At 41.9% G+C, this 15,816-nt stretch overlaps 1 protein-coding gene across 1 annotated transcript in view; it reads right to left on the bottom strand.

Moving 5' to 3' along the window:
- Nucleotides 1–15,816, bottom strand: part of LOC137339234 (cadherin-12-like) — a 214,152-nt gene that overhangs the window by 17,403 nt on the left and 180,933 nt on the right. Inside the window, exon 9 of the mRNA XM_068001881.1 lies at nt 2,870–2,991. Within this exon, the coding sequence (XP_067857982.1) occupies nt 2,870–2,991 (122 nt within the window). The remainder of the gene's footprint in view (nt 1–2,869; nt 2,992–15,816) is intronic.

Below are 15,816 nucleotides of genomic sequence, written 5' to 3'. Positions count from 1 at the left end.
TACCAAAGTTTAATGAATAAGCATTTAATTTGGCAGTTGATTTAATTTGGCAGTTTCCATGGTAAGTCGGACATGTGAGGAGGAATTCTCTTTGGGGCAGAGTTTGGGCAGGCGGGACTTCTGTCTACCCCTCCATATTCATCCCAGTCCTGACCCATACAAGGCCTTGACCCTCCATCAGGAATCTACTCCCACCCTCACATTGACATTTGTGTGCAGGGAAGGAGTGGTTAGTGGAACAGCAGAGAAAAGTACCTCCCGTGGTCTCTTTCTTACCTGTCTCTGCTGTGTTCATTTGCTCTTTTTCCTCCCCTGTTTCTGTTTCTCACTTTCTCTTCTCTTCTGCTCCTTTCCCATTAACTCTTCTATTAGATCCTCTCCCTCTCCTCTTCTGCTTCTCTTTCTGCCTTGTTCTTTTCTTTTGGGCAGGAGGTGCTGGGAGGTATGGCATGGTGCGGTTGGAAGAGGAGCTACCAGCAGCTGCAGGCTGCATTTGGGAGCAAGAGGTGCGAGGAATATGTGACCCTAAATGACACCCTTCCCTTTTCCTCCCTCAACTATTCATGTTTTCCCCCACTCTGTCACTGCCATTATGTCACCTACCCCTTCATCTTCCCACTACTCATTCCCCTTCTGACCAAACCCTCATTCCCATCATTACTCATACTTCTTCCCCTTTGAACTACCCACTTAATCTCTATTCTCCACTGCCCTTTGCTTTGCTGTCACTCCCCTCACCCTTAACCCTCCATCTCCCTCACCCTTAACCCTCCATCTATTTCCTCACTCCCACAAGTGGCAGGTGATGAGAGGTCAGAGGTCCCCACATCCTCAACTAGCTTCCATCTTCTGCTCCCCCTCGTACCATACCTTCCTACTTTCCCCCAAAGATGCTTTGTTTGTTTTCAAAATTCAACTTTAAAAATTAATCAGATTAGAATGAGGAAGAAAACTGCCTTTCTCTCTACCTGTGTCTCTCTGTCTCTCTCCCTCTGTCTCATATGTGTCAGAAATCAGAATATTTAGGGCTGATTTTAACTTTCTGTGGTGGTGGAAAACGGACAATAACACATCGACTATTGCCTTCACTGGAAAGGAAAATCAGGCAGGGTGAATAACGGGAGGTCAATCTGCCACCGCCCGCTTTCCACCACAGCCAAAAGTTAAAATCATCCAGAGTTCACCTTTTCTGTCAACAAAACACTGGTGAGGTAATTAGTCGGCTTCAAAATTCAGCTGCTGTTTTGTTTGTAAAGAGAAGTAACACTACATGAAGAAGGGTGTACCCCTTCTCCCTTCAAATCACCTCTTTCTGACACTAGGAGGGAATTTTAGCTCCCCCATGATGGGCGGGTTAAATCGGCAAATATACAAAACCTGACCCCAACCCACAGCGAATGCACCTATTTTCATTTTAACCGAGGCAGGTTTGGAGGCGTCCAATTAAGCTGTTCTGGAGAGGCGGGTCCGTCATTAGAATATGTTAATGAGGCCCCGTTCCTCAGATTTTTCAGCCATTTGAATTTAACGCTGGCTGGCCAGGTTTTAAAGCTGCTGCCTTCTACCACTGGCTTTCCCTCTCTATCTGGCCGGCTGCAGGGCGGGAAACGGAGTCAAAAAAATGAAAATAAGGTCCTGCCATTAAATTCGGCAGCACCTCTGCGTTCCCAGCATTTCCAGGTTTCCCCTGGAAACACGTGCCCCTGCTCCCTCCCCGCCTCCCCGTAAATGTCAGGGCTTAAGTCCTTCTCTCTCCCTGCTCCTAGTCTTTTGCTCCATTTCTCTCTCCCTGGCCCCAATCTCTCATTCTCTCTCTTGCTCCAGCTCTCTCTCTCCCTGACTCTTGCCTCTTGCTTTCAGTCTCTCACCTTTTCCTTCACTTTTTCAAGTTTATAGACACAAAACAAAGTTGTGTGTTCAGAACATTCTCATTTTCTTTCTCTTTCTCTCTCTCATACACATATAGCACCTCTCTGTCCAAAAGAAACTCAATATAAATTATCCCTTAATAAAGCTTTTCAAATTTGTCCTTTAGTTTTTCTTCAAATAATTTTGAAAAACATTTGAGCAAAAACTGCTAGAGGCTAATGAAAAAATATTCCTCAATAGACCTGACTGAACAGTATTGATGCACCCTGGAAAATTAAGTACATTGCAGCCGCTCAAATTGCATAATCCAAATTCAGTTCACAGAGTCACACGTGTGATGAAAAAGTATCAACCTCAAGCCCAGACTTCTGGGAGAGGCTTAAACCATCAAGTAAAATTTAAATGAAACCATTCAAAGACACAAAAGACAATTCAATGGACAAATTTAGTCATGTTATTGTGAAATATGTATTTTTAAAATTTTGATTAAACCCTTATTTTAGACATTAGAAATTATTTTGAATTGTAGGAACCCAGTGGCCGGATGGTGCAATCAAAAAGATTAATTAATTTCCCATTATAAATGTAGTGGACATACGAGTTTATAATGGAAAAGTTAACACAAAAAGTTTGACAAAAACGTGACATCAGGAAGCCAAATTATGCAGAGAAGAAATGTATGGAGGGCAGAAGTCAGATTTTTACTATATCATAGATGGACGCAGCCTTATGTGGTGCTACTTATTAACATCATGGCCTGGAACGTCCTTGAAGCTGCTGCCATTCCACCATCATAACTTCACCGGAAGTGTGGCGGAAATCCTGTTTACGCATGAAAGCAAGGTTTCCCCCACACTTCTGGTGAAGTTATGGCAGTGGAGAGGCAGCTGCTCCGAGGAAATTTCCAACCCATGTCTCATTTATAACCGGTACATCTAAGCAAAATAACAAAAACAGTATATGGTCTCTTAACAATTTTTTAATACAATTGATACTGTACCTGGCCAGTCTTGGCATTTTCACACATCATGGTCTCGTAAGGCACTGAGAATTCTGGTGCATATTCATTAACGTCTAAAACCTGAATGGTCACAGGGACTTTGTTAACTAGGTCAGGGTTGCCTGTAAAACAATGAAATATAATTTCATAGAAAGACAGTGGCATCAATAACAATAAATGAATGCACAGCTATAATGAGGAAAGAGAATATTCCGTGATTGCCTAATCAACTTTGAATGAATCAGTTGCCAGTTAGGATTCTATATAGGACTTTCTAACTTCCCTGCTTTACTTGACTTCACAATCAGGTACAGCATTAATAATGAAAAGATGTAGGGACCATATTTTCCTGTTATTGTACTTTAGTGCTTTGGATCGCCTGGATGCACTATATAGAGGAAAATTGGACAGTTTGCCTCTATACACTGCACTCAAGTTATCTAATACGCCCAGGTGCAGGGGCATGAAATTCTACGTCAAGTTCCTTTAATTTAACAAAGTTTTTGAAACGATAAGCCAATAAATTCCAAGTATTAGAATTGGCTTATCTGGTGATCAAAGAATGATTTTATTCATTTTCTTTTTAAATTTACATTTCTGGGGGAATGAAAATTTTTGTGTTGAGCAAGATGATGGATGCCAATGCTAGAAATCAGAATTCTTTTCCACATTTGGGATCCTTTGCAAATATTGAGCAGATTAGGTCTCATGTGAAGTAGATGCAAAGTAAAGCTTCCTCTTCAATGTCTTAACAAAGTGCCTTACAATCTAACTACAACTTCAGTGGAGCAACCCCATTGAACAATAAGATGACTAATTTCCCACCAAATGATGTCAAATAATAAACAGTGCATGTATTATATATCACGGCCCTGTAAATCTGCAGAGGCGGCGCACCTCAGTACATGTGGTAAGATGAGCCTGCCATGGACCTCTGCCACGGACCCCACCAAAGTTCATGAGATGAGGGGTGGTTCCACCTGTTTGTACGGCCAGTATGAAATCCTTTTTTTATTTTAAGCACCTCAATTAGATCACCCCTCAATCTTCTCTACTCATGAGAATACAAGCCAAGTTTATGCAACATGGCCTCATAATTTAACTCTTTAATCCCCGGTATCATTTTGATGAATCTGCGCTGCACCCCTTCAAAGGTCAATATATCCTTCCTGAGGTGCGGTGCCCAGAACTGAATGTAATACTCCAGATGGGGTCTGACCAAGGCACTAACCAGGAAATTGCCATTATAATTGCCGCTATAGTGTACAGATGTTCAGGGAATTTAATTCACACATCAATCATGAATGTTCTGCTTACATCACTTGAGGTATTGCCTCCGAGGAGTGGAGGAACCTCTTAAGAGTTTTTTTTTCCCTGCTCCTCCAGAGGTAGAACTGCCATTCCACAGTTTTCTGAAATTACACGACCACTGAGCCCACATCTCCACTCTTCTCATTGTGCAATGGCTCTTGTTCTTCAATGGGCAAAGAAACTCTTGTTCCTTTGATTTCTCCAAAGGACATAGTTTCTTCATGTCTTTTGAAAGTCAAACCAACAGTTACTACCAGATACTGTCAATAACTGGTAATTCAACAACAATAACAAAGTCAACTTGCATTTATATAGCACCTTTAACATAGGAAAACATGCAAAGGCACTTCACAGGAATGTGATCAGGTCAAAATTGACACCAAGCCAAAGAAGGTGCTATTAAGAGGGGCGACTAAATGCTTGGTCCAAGAGTTAAGTTTTAAGGAAGGTGTTAAGGGGGGAGAGAGAGCTGGAGGGAATTCCAGTGATTAAGGCCTAAACAGCTGAAGGCATGGCCACCAATGGTAGGACAAAGTAAGAGAGTAGGAGTTGCATAAGAGGCTAGAGTTAGAGAATGCAAAGTTCTTGAGGTTTGTAGTGCAGGAGGGTGTTACAGAGATAGGCATGGGCGAGGCCATGGAGGAGTTTCAACACGAAGATGAGAATTTTAAATTTGAGGCATTGGTGGTTCGGGAGACAATGTAGGTCAGCGAACACAGAGGTGATTAATGAGCGGGACTTGACATGGCTTAGGGTATGGGCAGCAGAGTTTTGAGTTCTTCATCTATTCACATTTTTGAACTCACTACCTGCTTTGACCTCAATTGGAACTCCCACATCTCCATTGTTAAAGTTGTCTCCAAGAATTTTGCATTCCTCTAATTATATCAAAACATGTATTTTCCGGTCAACAACTCGTAGCTCTTAAGTACAAGTGTTATGCAAGACTTGATTACTACTCCCATTTCTGGAGATGCTCTTTCATTCCTGATAATAAAAGGACTGTCTGATAGGCAATTGCTATTCCATCTTTAGTCGCCAACTTCTCTCTCTACCACAACTTTTCTTGTCGTTTTCAATTTTATTGATGATCATCTATGGTGAATCTTCCTTTAAAATTTTCTCTCTTGTTCTTCTAAACACCAGATCCTATATTCACAAAAGCAGTCCATAAAAAGCAGGACAAATCCAATCCGGACAATTCCAGCCCCATCAGTTTACTCTCAATCATCAGCAAAGTGATGGAAGGTGTCGTCGACAGTGCTATCAAGCGGCACTTACTCACCAATAACTGCTCACCGATGCTCAGTTTGGGTTCTGCCAGGACCACTCAGCTCCAGACCTCATTATAGCCTTGGTCCAAACATGGACAAAAAGCTGAATTCCAGAGGTGAGGTGAGAGTGACTGCCCTTGACATCAAGGCAGCATTTGACCGAGTGTGGCACCAAGGAGCCCGAGTAAAATTGAAGTCAATGGGAATCAGGGGGAAAACTCTCCAGTGGCTGGAATCATACCTAGCACAAAGGAAGATGGTAGTGGTTGTTGGAGGTCAATCATCTCAGCCCCAGGACATTGCTTCAGGAGTTCCTCAGGGCAGTGTCCTAGGCCAAACCATCTTCAGCTGCTTCATCAATGACCTTCCCTCCATCATAAAGTCAGAAATGGGGATGTTTGCTGATGTGCCCGCATGCAGCAAGACCTGGACAACATCCAGGCTTGAGCTGACAAGTGGCAAGTAACATTGGCGCCAGACAAATGCCAGGCAATGACCATCTCCAACAAGAGAGTCTAACCACCTCCCCTTGACATTCAATGGCATTACCATCACCAAATTCCCCTCCATCAACATCCTGGGTGTCACCATTGACCAGAAACTTAACTGGACCAACCCATAAATATTGTGGCTACAAGAGCAGGTCAGAGGCTGGGTATTCTGCGGTGAATGACTCACCTCCTGACTCCCCAAAGCCTTTCCACCATCTACAAGGCACAAGTCAGGAGTGTGATGGAATACTCTCCACTTGCCTGGATGAGTGCAGCTCCAACAACACTCAAGAAGCTCGACACTAACCAGGACAAAGCAGCCAGCTTGATTGGCAACCCATCCACCACCCTAAACATTCACTCCCTTCACCCCCGGCCCACAGTGGTTGCAGTGTGTACCATCCACAGGATGCACTGCAGTAACTCGCCAAGGCTTCTTCGACAGCACCTCCCAAACCCGCGACCTTTACCGCCTAGAAGGACAAGAGCAGCAGGTACATGGGAACAACACCACCTGCACGTTTCCCTCCAAGTCACACATCATCCTCACTTGGAAATGTATCGCTGTTCCTTCATCATCGCTGGGTCAAAATCCTGGAACTCCCTACCTATTAGCACTGTGGGAGAACCTTAACCACACGGACTGCAGCGGTTCAAGAAGGCGGCTCACCACCACCTTCTCAAGGGCAATTAGGGATGGGCAATAAATGGTGGCCTTGCCAGCGACGCACACATCCCAAGAACAAATATAAAAAAAATCCTCAGACCTACCTCCCCACTGATCCCGTATTGAAACCAAGGATCATCACTCAGTCTTATACTTTATAACACATTCTTTCCCAGGACCCTAAAACTCCTTACCTCCCTCAATCTTTATTTCTTCATACAATTTTCAGGCTTTTAAAAACCAAGCTTTACATCCCCTAATCAATATTTTCTGATTGACCACATCTTTTATTTGTCTCTTTTCAACTGTGGGATATGGCCCTTCACCTTGGTTTCAGAATTTGAAAACAAAAAACACTGGCACCAATCACCATTTTTTTTTGTTGTACAGGTATATGCAGTGCACTTTCACAATGCTGACCTGTTCAGACCTTGCCAGGTCATGTGGGAAGTTTCTAGCACAAAGTAATGAAAGTCCTGATTTGTGACTTTTGAACAGCCGTGCACACAAAATTGTTGGACTTTTGCCATTGGTGCTGTGGAAAGTGGCTCACAATATAAATGGGGCAGTCTCCACAGCAGCAATATATTAAAGAAGTGCTTCTACTTGAATCGGATCTTTAATGTAAAGGGGTTGTTAAATACATTCATGCACACTAAAGCAGAGGCAGCAGTAGGGATAATCTGTACTTCATTGATTAATTGAAAACAATGGCGAGGCTTTTTTCACCCATAGACAGATTTGTATGATTTTCTCCCTGCCAATGTGCACCAGCATTAACCTTATGGAATTTATTTTTAAAAATATGAAGCAATATCGGCCTTGTGGAATCTATCAAAAAAAAGTATAAGATGAAGCAGTACTGAAATAAGGAATCGCAGATGTTGATGATTGTGCCCTGTTGATCTGTCTTATTTCTTCAGTGCTTGGTTTTTGTCTCTATTGCCACCCTTGGAGAGATTCCCACTGTGAACAAGCTTTCAAGCATAACTAGAACAGCTTCAATAAATACAGCAGCACACAGTATGAGACCAACAAGGGAAAAAACAGGAAGTTGTAACTTTGAACCACTGAGGAATGTGTTTTCAATTCAGATTTAAGATTGTGTGGATTTTTTGTAAAATCAATGCCCTACCAGACCTTTTAAAGAAAGGTATCCTGTAAAGTTGATTAATTGAAAGAGCATACCAAAGGGCAATGATGGCCATTTTTGCCATCTAAAAGGTTATAATTGTACTTCTTCCTTGGCCTGAAGGACAAAATGAAATGGTTAGCTTGACTTCTGAAAGGAGAGTTTACCAAATAAAATTTGTTTCTAATTTATTTTACTCTGATAAAAAGGTTGCCTTGCTTGATGTGTGGGCACGTGTTAATGTGTATACTTTGTGGGGAGGGGAGAAACAAACACGGATCAATATTCAGACATAACTATGTATGAAGCTCCATAGTATGAAAGCCCTTCAAATGGGGAGAGCAATTTTGTGTTGTTTAAAACATATCTGTTAATAAATAAAAATTAAACACGTTACTTTGCTTGTTTGAAAATGTACTAAGTATCTCATATCCATTCTTCAATGGAAAAGTCGCAGGGCAGGTCGCAACAGTGGTTCACACATTATTACACATCCTTCCGTTGCTGGACCCGAGTGCTGTCAGTTATCACACCTACCACTAGATGGAGCACTGCACAATGGTGTCAAAAAAGTACGCTGAACTAAAACAGAAAATGCTGCAGTCAGCCGATCAGATAGCATCTACGGACAGATCAGATAAGTGACATTTCTGGGTATGTGGGACCTTCTTTACACTGGAACATTCATTGGAAGGAAAAAATACTTGAAGGGGATAAATTTGCAGCACTATGGGGAAAGAGCAGGGTGTGGGACTAACTGGATAGTGACCGTGGTAAACTATCCCACCTCGTCCTTCTTGTCCTGTTTGCAGCCTTTGACATGGTTGACCACACCATCCTCCTCCTACGCCTCTCCTCTGTCGTCCGGCTGGATGAGACTGCGCTCGCCTGGTTCCATTCCTATCTATCCAGTCGTAGCCAGAGAATAACTTGCAATGGCTTCTCTTCCCACTCCCGCACCATTACCTCTGGAGTCCCCTAAGATCTATCCTTGGTCCCTTCCTATTTCTCATCTACGTACTGCCTCTCGGCTACATCATCTGAAAACACAATGTCAGATTCCACATGTACGCTGACAACACCCAGCTCTCCCACACCACTACCTCTCTCGACCCCTCCACTGTCTCTCATTTGTCACACTGCTCATCCGACATCCAGTACTGGATGAGCAAAAATTTCCTCCAACTAAATATTGGGAAGGCTGAAGCCATTTTCCTCGGTCCCCGCTACAGACTCCATTCCTCTTCCTGGCCACTGATGCTGAAACAGACCGTTCACAACCTTGGCATCCTATATGACCCTGAGATGAGCTTCCGACCACATATCCGCTCCATCACCAAGACCGCCTACTTCCACCTCCATGACATCGCCCATCTCTGCCCCCGATTCAGCTCATCTGCTCATGAAACCCTAATCCATGCCTTTGTTACCTCTAGACTTGACTATTCCAATGCTCTCCTGGCCGGCATCCCATCTTCCACCCTCCATAAACTTGAGTTCATCTAAAACTCTGCTGCCTGCACCCTAACTCGCATCAAGTCCCGTTCTCCCATCACCCCTGTGCTCACTGACCTACATTGGCTCCCAGTCCAGGAACGCCTCGATTTTAAAATTCTCATCCTTGTTTTCAATTCCCTCCATGGCCTTGCCCTTCCCCATCTCTTTAACATCCTCCTGCCCAACAGCCCTCCGAGATCTCTGCGCTCCTCCAATTCTGGCCTCTTGCGCATCCCCGATTTTAATCGCTCCACCATTGGCGGCCATGCCTTCAGCTGCCTAGGCCCTAAGCTCTGGTATTCTTTCCCTAAACCTCTATGCCTTGCTACCTCTCCTCCTTTAAGATGCTCCTTAAAACCTACCTCTTTAACCAAGCTTTTGGTCACCTGTCCTAATATCTACTTGCGTGGCTCGGTGTCAAATGTTGTTTGATAACGCTCCTGTGAAGCGCCTCGGGACGTTTTATTACGTTAAAGATGCTATATAAATGTGAGTTGTTGTTGTTGATTGCTCTTCTAAATAGCTGGCACAGGTACGATCGGCCGAATGGCCTCCTTCTGTGCTGTATCATTCTATGATTCTAGGATCTTCCATCAAGCAATGCAATCACAAGACCAGCCTTACATTATCATCTTGTAAAGCCCTCTTCTCCTATGATACACAACTTGCACCATAATGGCTGAGCCACCGTTGCTGATATCACATGTTTGCTCACATCACGTAGGAATCTTCATTGCCATTCCCTCATATCAGGCCACTGTAGCGGTCATAAACCGCAGGCACTCAAAGACGGTTTGTGTTAAAGAGGCACTGTTTTTCTTGGAAAGTGTTTGACAAATCTCTGTTCTGCATTTGCTCAATGATGCAATTCATATCAAAATATATTACTGCACTGTAAAAATGTCATTACGCCATCCGTATGGATCTCCACAATGCCAACGATGACAAGCGAGTAGGTCAGCTGTTCCCTTTATGTTCTCACATACAAATCAAACCATACAGACATGGGGCTGAAATTCCTCAGCCCTCCTGGTGTGCTCCCATTGTAACTGCAGCAAGAGCTCAGTAGAAGGGTCAGGAAATATTCCATGACCTGGATACATCAGTTCTCAGCATGAGCTTGGAGCTCCCGCTGGGCCTTGTGAGGGTGATGCAGAAGGGGCAAGGCTATATGCCAGCATTCCTTATGTTGGAAGTCCCCGAACCTGGTCTTGCAGAGGTCTGGTGGATCCTCGGAGGCCAGAATGTCGAGACGAAAGATTCACACTTGCTTTGTCAATGGTACATGCGGAACCCACCAGGGGGTCCAGGCCAAAGTGGTAGCATGGACCCTCAAAGAGTCCAGATTTGTGAATTATTTTCCCATTTAATGTGAAAGTGGGTCATGGGGGACCAAATCTGGTTTTGTTGGTGGGGCAGGCAACAGTACTGCATTTTGCAGCATTCCAGGGAAGGTGGCATCTGTCACCCATATTTGACTGGGTACCTCAGCAGGGTAAGTGGCAGAGATCACTGGAAGACACAATCCCGGTGTACATGCCGGGATCATGCCCCCACCCCCAGGAATTTCTGGGCCATTATATAAGTAACAATAGCCGGCAAGGATAGTGAGTTACACAAAAATAACACAATTTCAGGGTTCAGCTGACTTGGTAAGTCAGTCAAGCCATTTAATTGTGTTACAACCTAATAACATTTATATTCGTTCTCTCTCAGTCTCTCACTCAATCTCTCTCCTAAACACATTATGCTCTTATTTCCCTTATAATTCCTTTTTGGAAATAGAATCAATTCCTTTAATAAACTCTCCTGTGATTCATTTGCTATTATGTTGTATTATTCTGTGGTTATGATTTTGCAACAGCCTCTCAATCTTCATTTTATGTAATTTCAGCACAACTTTAAATATTATTAACATTGTTTTACTGAGATCATATTATCACATTACAGATAGTAGAGAGGAAATTTAAAAGAAGGATTTATTCTTAAGGTGCATTTGAGCTGTGTTCTTGTAATTTGTGATGACACTTAAACCACTAGAATAAATAAGCACCCAATGACTTGCTCTCAACTTTGTATAATATATTACCTTTACAGAACATGTATTTCATTCCTGACTAACATAACAAGCAAGTAGTGCTATAATATCTTCTATAGTAATATGGTGCATGTTGATAGAGTCTATTGATAATTCAAAATCACTTTGCACTAAAAAATTGAATTATCCAATAATATGAAATAGGCATTGTAAATAACACAGCAAAGTGGGAATGTAGTATTACATTTTTTTGAATTATATAAATAACTTAATGAAGTAACTTTGAATGGAGAAGAATAAGCTGCATACTATATGTGAAATTCCAAGTTGACCTCATCTGTAGTTGACACATTCTGTGCCACAGGTAAGATAAGTTTTTTTTTATTGATTTTTAAATTTTGCACCAACTAAAAACAAGAGCCACAGTTTAGGAAAACAACTGGGATGTGTCTTGGGAATTACAAAGCTGCAGCTGATACCATCAGCAACTGCTTCTCGACCCCGAGGATACGTTCTACCTACACTGGATGGTGAATCCCTAACATTTCATTTCTACTGATACCTCAGAGTTTCATATTAGTGCACTACTCGTCCAGATTTATTTGGTATTCAGTTCAGCAGCACACAAAAGCTCCATCACTCCAAAGGTGCACGACACCATTGTGTTCTGAATTTTGTTGGATTATTAGGGAGAAGCAATATGTACAGACTGCCAATGCACTGTGTATCGTTGACCTGTGTAGGCGTTCAGACTTGGAGATTAATGATTGCAACATATTTACTGCAGATTTACTGAGAAATAGTTTGTAGTCCATCACTGGCACATTCTTGGCCATTAAACAACAGGATCATCTGTTTACTTTTCAAAGAAAAACATTCAACTTCAGCTATTAGAAACAAACCTAGAATCACAATTCTTCTCTTTTTGCAAAGCATATGCAGTAGATTTGGGTCAGGTTAGCAGCCTAAATAAGAGCATTAGCTTCTCTGGATTAGAATGTTTGAACTACTCTTTGACTCAGTGCCACTAAAAAGGTGTGTATCAAGTAACTGAACTTGTTCTTAATTAAAAACGGAAAATGCTGGGAATACGCAATAGCTCCATCACCATCTATAAAGAAAAAAACACGAGCCTACATTTTGGATGTTAGACTAAAACCACTAGGATAAATTTTCTGAGCGCACAGGCACCTTGCCTGTGATTTTCCAATACATGCTGTCAGCAGGAGAGATTGCTCACCATTGGTGCTTAGAAAATTTACCCCATTAACCCCATTTACTGATGAAGGGTCTACATCTGAAATTTGAACTTATCTTTTCTCATTCAGATACCAATGGACCTGCTGTGTATTTTCAGTATTTTTTTTTCTATTTCAGATTTCTAGCATCTGCAGTTTTTTTTTAATCTCTTGCTTCTCTCTATATTTTAGGAAAGTCCCATTCATTAATACTTAACCAGCTGACTCTTGGTAAATTGACCTTCACCATATATTAAAGTTATATATGAAAATAATCTACATATCACAACTGACTGTAGGAATTTTTTTATAAATAATACTTGTCATTCATGATATAAATAGTGGGGATAAACTTTGGAAAAACAACACATTTAAACCTTTCATGTTCAAATCTAAAGGACAAGAAGAAACTTCTTGAAATAATGCTGTATGAATATAAACATGCAAGTGCTTAAAGTGATTGTATTCATTTCCTTTGTCTGCTATTTCTAAATCACTACTGTCAAAAATAAATTCCTTATCTGCTTTAGTATACACACCAGTAAAAATATAAGCACTGCTTAAGTGTGAAATATCGTTTGTTACAATATATTCAGGAAAAATTGAAATCTTAGCCAAATAATAGGCGCAGAATATTTAGGAATTCATTCTAATGACGATGCAGGAATTTTTTTCAGAGATGTGCGAGACCTATATGTCACAAATGTCACAACCATGTGTAAGTTTATAATGGTCTTCACTTTCACATGAAATGAAAATTGGTTGGGTGCTATAAAGGGTGGACAATCTGCTCTGTCAGTTTGCCGCCTAGGCAGTGAAGACCTAAATTTATCCATGATATACACACTCACATATTAGAGGTAATTTATGACTTTGCATTCACAGTTGTAAAAGTGTGCCCTTCATTGTTGCTCTCAAGATCTTCCTGCATGTATGATTTTCCTCCCTCCATCTTTATCCCAGTGCAACTTTTCACTTGTTTTTCCATGCATGCCCTCACTCTCCAACACGCACTTTGACAGACAAGATGGCTACTTCACTTCATGACGGTCCAATTTATTAACTTCATCTACTCATCCAACCCAGTAACAGTCTTCACTAACAATTTTCCATCCTTTCATACAGCCATCCATATTAAAGTTTTCCCTCAATCTTCAGTGCCCATTAGCCACTCCAATGAAGATCATCCAGTGCACTTTAATTATTATTGTTTTTTAAGTTACATTTTTCTCTAATGTGTAGATAGCACATACTGGGAGCTGATCGCAAAAAAAAAATACTAACTCAAATTTGCTTGTGAATTATTAGACAGCATCAATCGATTGTGAACCTTCCACAAAACCACTGTCAAAACTGTTCTATGACTACCTCGCAGAAGTGGCAGTTCAATTTGGATTAGGTAAATAATATTAGTGTTTCCTCCTTCTCCATCCCCTCTGAGATTGAATGTTACAATTCTACAGCACCACCATTCTAGATTCCCAGTTCAGAAATGACCAGGCACTTTAGAACACATGGTCCCTTTAGAAAGTCTCACAGTACATCCAACCAAGGCATCTGCCCAGAAATTCGAATTCATAACATTCTGGTTGGGAGTTAAGCATTCAACTGGTTGCACAACAAGGCTTTTGAGCATTAACTCTGTTAAAAAGTCATGCATTTTTAAAATAACTGCTTTTTTTTAACCCATTCAATATTAAGGAGTATTGGTTTGCCATTTTGATAAAAGGAACAAGGTTGAGATTGGGCAGTATGCTGTTTGAAATTTTCTTTTTCTGCCAAAGTGGTACCAAAGAAACAGGTGGGAGCCATTTCCATCAGATGGTCAACTGATATGCCTGATCTCACCATAAGCCAAATCTTTAAGTAGGCCCAGGGCGAGGGACCTCTCGCACTCGGAATTCCTACACCGACATCATCGCTCTTATATTAGTGGCCATGTTTGGGAACGGACAATGGCTCCACTCTTAACCGGCCATTCATCCCGCCAGCCAACTGTCCACCCAAAACTGGTGTCCGGAGGTAGGTTGCCGGCTTTTGGCCCGCGAAAATCGGGTGGCCCGTAGGCTGCTAGACCAGCAGTCAGATAAGTCAAGAGGAGAGTTCAGGAGAGTGGGATGGTGTGGAGGGTGGGGGAATACTGTGGTGGCAGTGGCTCGAACTTTCTGTGTGGGACCAGGAGCACCAGAGGCCCCACAAAGAAAACTTTACTTTAATGGACCATTGCTTCTGACAGGCACCCCATTTAGAAGGCAGTTAAAATTACATTGGGGTCCGATTTAAGTGATAGGACCCTGATTTGCATGAATTTATGAGGCTTCCACCTGAATCAAGCAAGCGCCTCAGCTGCCCAAAAAGAAAATGGCGTTAAAATGGCTGTTGGGCAGAAGGAGTTAAAAATGCTCCCTTCAGGATTGAGTGATTTCAGGACAGGTGAAGCATGGCCAGGTATGGAGTAAACGGCAATTGATACTAGCTCAATTGCTAAATTTAAATCTGAGATAGATAGCTTTTTGGCAACCAAAGGTATTAAGGGATATGGGCCAAAGACAGGTATATGGAGTTAGATTACAGATCAGCCATGATCTTATCAAATGGCGGAGCAGGCACGAGGGGCTGAATGGCCTACTCCTGTTCCTATGTTCTTATGTTCCTAAAGTTTCTTCATGCTGCCTAAAAGTACCTCCAGCCTCAGAAAAGAATCCCTTATTGCACCAGTATGATTGCTGCTATTCCCCACATTAACTTTCTTTTTGGTCTCTCTCAGCAAGATTCCCAAGTTAGTGTCAAATTATGACTAATTTTGTCCTTTCTACCTCCTCTCCTCCTTTAAGACCCTTCTGTAAAACCCACCACTTTGAACAAGCTTTTGGTCACTGCTCCCAATATCTCCCTCTTTGGCTCGGGATCCATTCTTCTGGTTTACACCTTTGTCTTGGGACATTTTTCTACACTAAAGGCGCCATATAAATGCAAGTTATTGGTGTTGTTGTTATTGTTTAGGACTGTGTCCAGTAGGAACTGGTTTGAGATTGCTTAAACTCATTTCATATAAGAGCCTTATAACTAATAGCAAAGGAAATTGTCACCAATCAGTCTAGCCAAGATTCAACATTGGGTTCTAAAGGCAATAGACTAAATCAACATGCCATCCAGTCCCATTTATGTATCCTCATTAATATATTGACATTCAGCTACCAAATTCTTTTTCATATCCCTCTTATTCTCTCAAACTCCATCTTATTTGACAACAAATCCTTTTGTGTTTCCTCTTATTCCAAAACATCATCTTCCGATAT

Source organism: Heptranchias perlo, chromosome 2, assembly GCF_035084215.1.
Source record: "Heptranchias perlo isolate sHepPer1 chromosome 2, sHepPer1.hap1, whole genome shotgun sequence".
NCBI classification, from domain to species: Eukaryota; Metazoa; Chordata; class Chondrichthyes; order Hexanchiformes; family Hexanchidae; genus Heptranchias; species Heptranchias perlo.
This window is presented reverse-complemented; position numbering and strand designations above follow the sequence as displayed.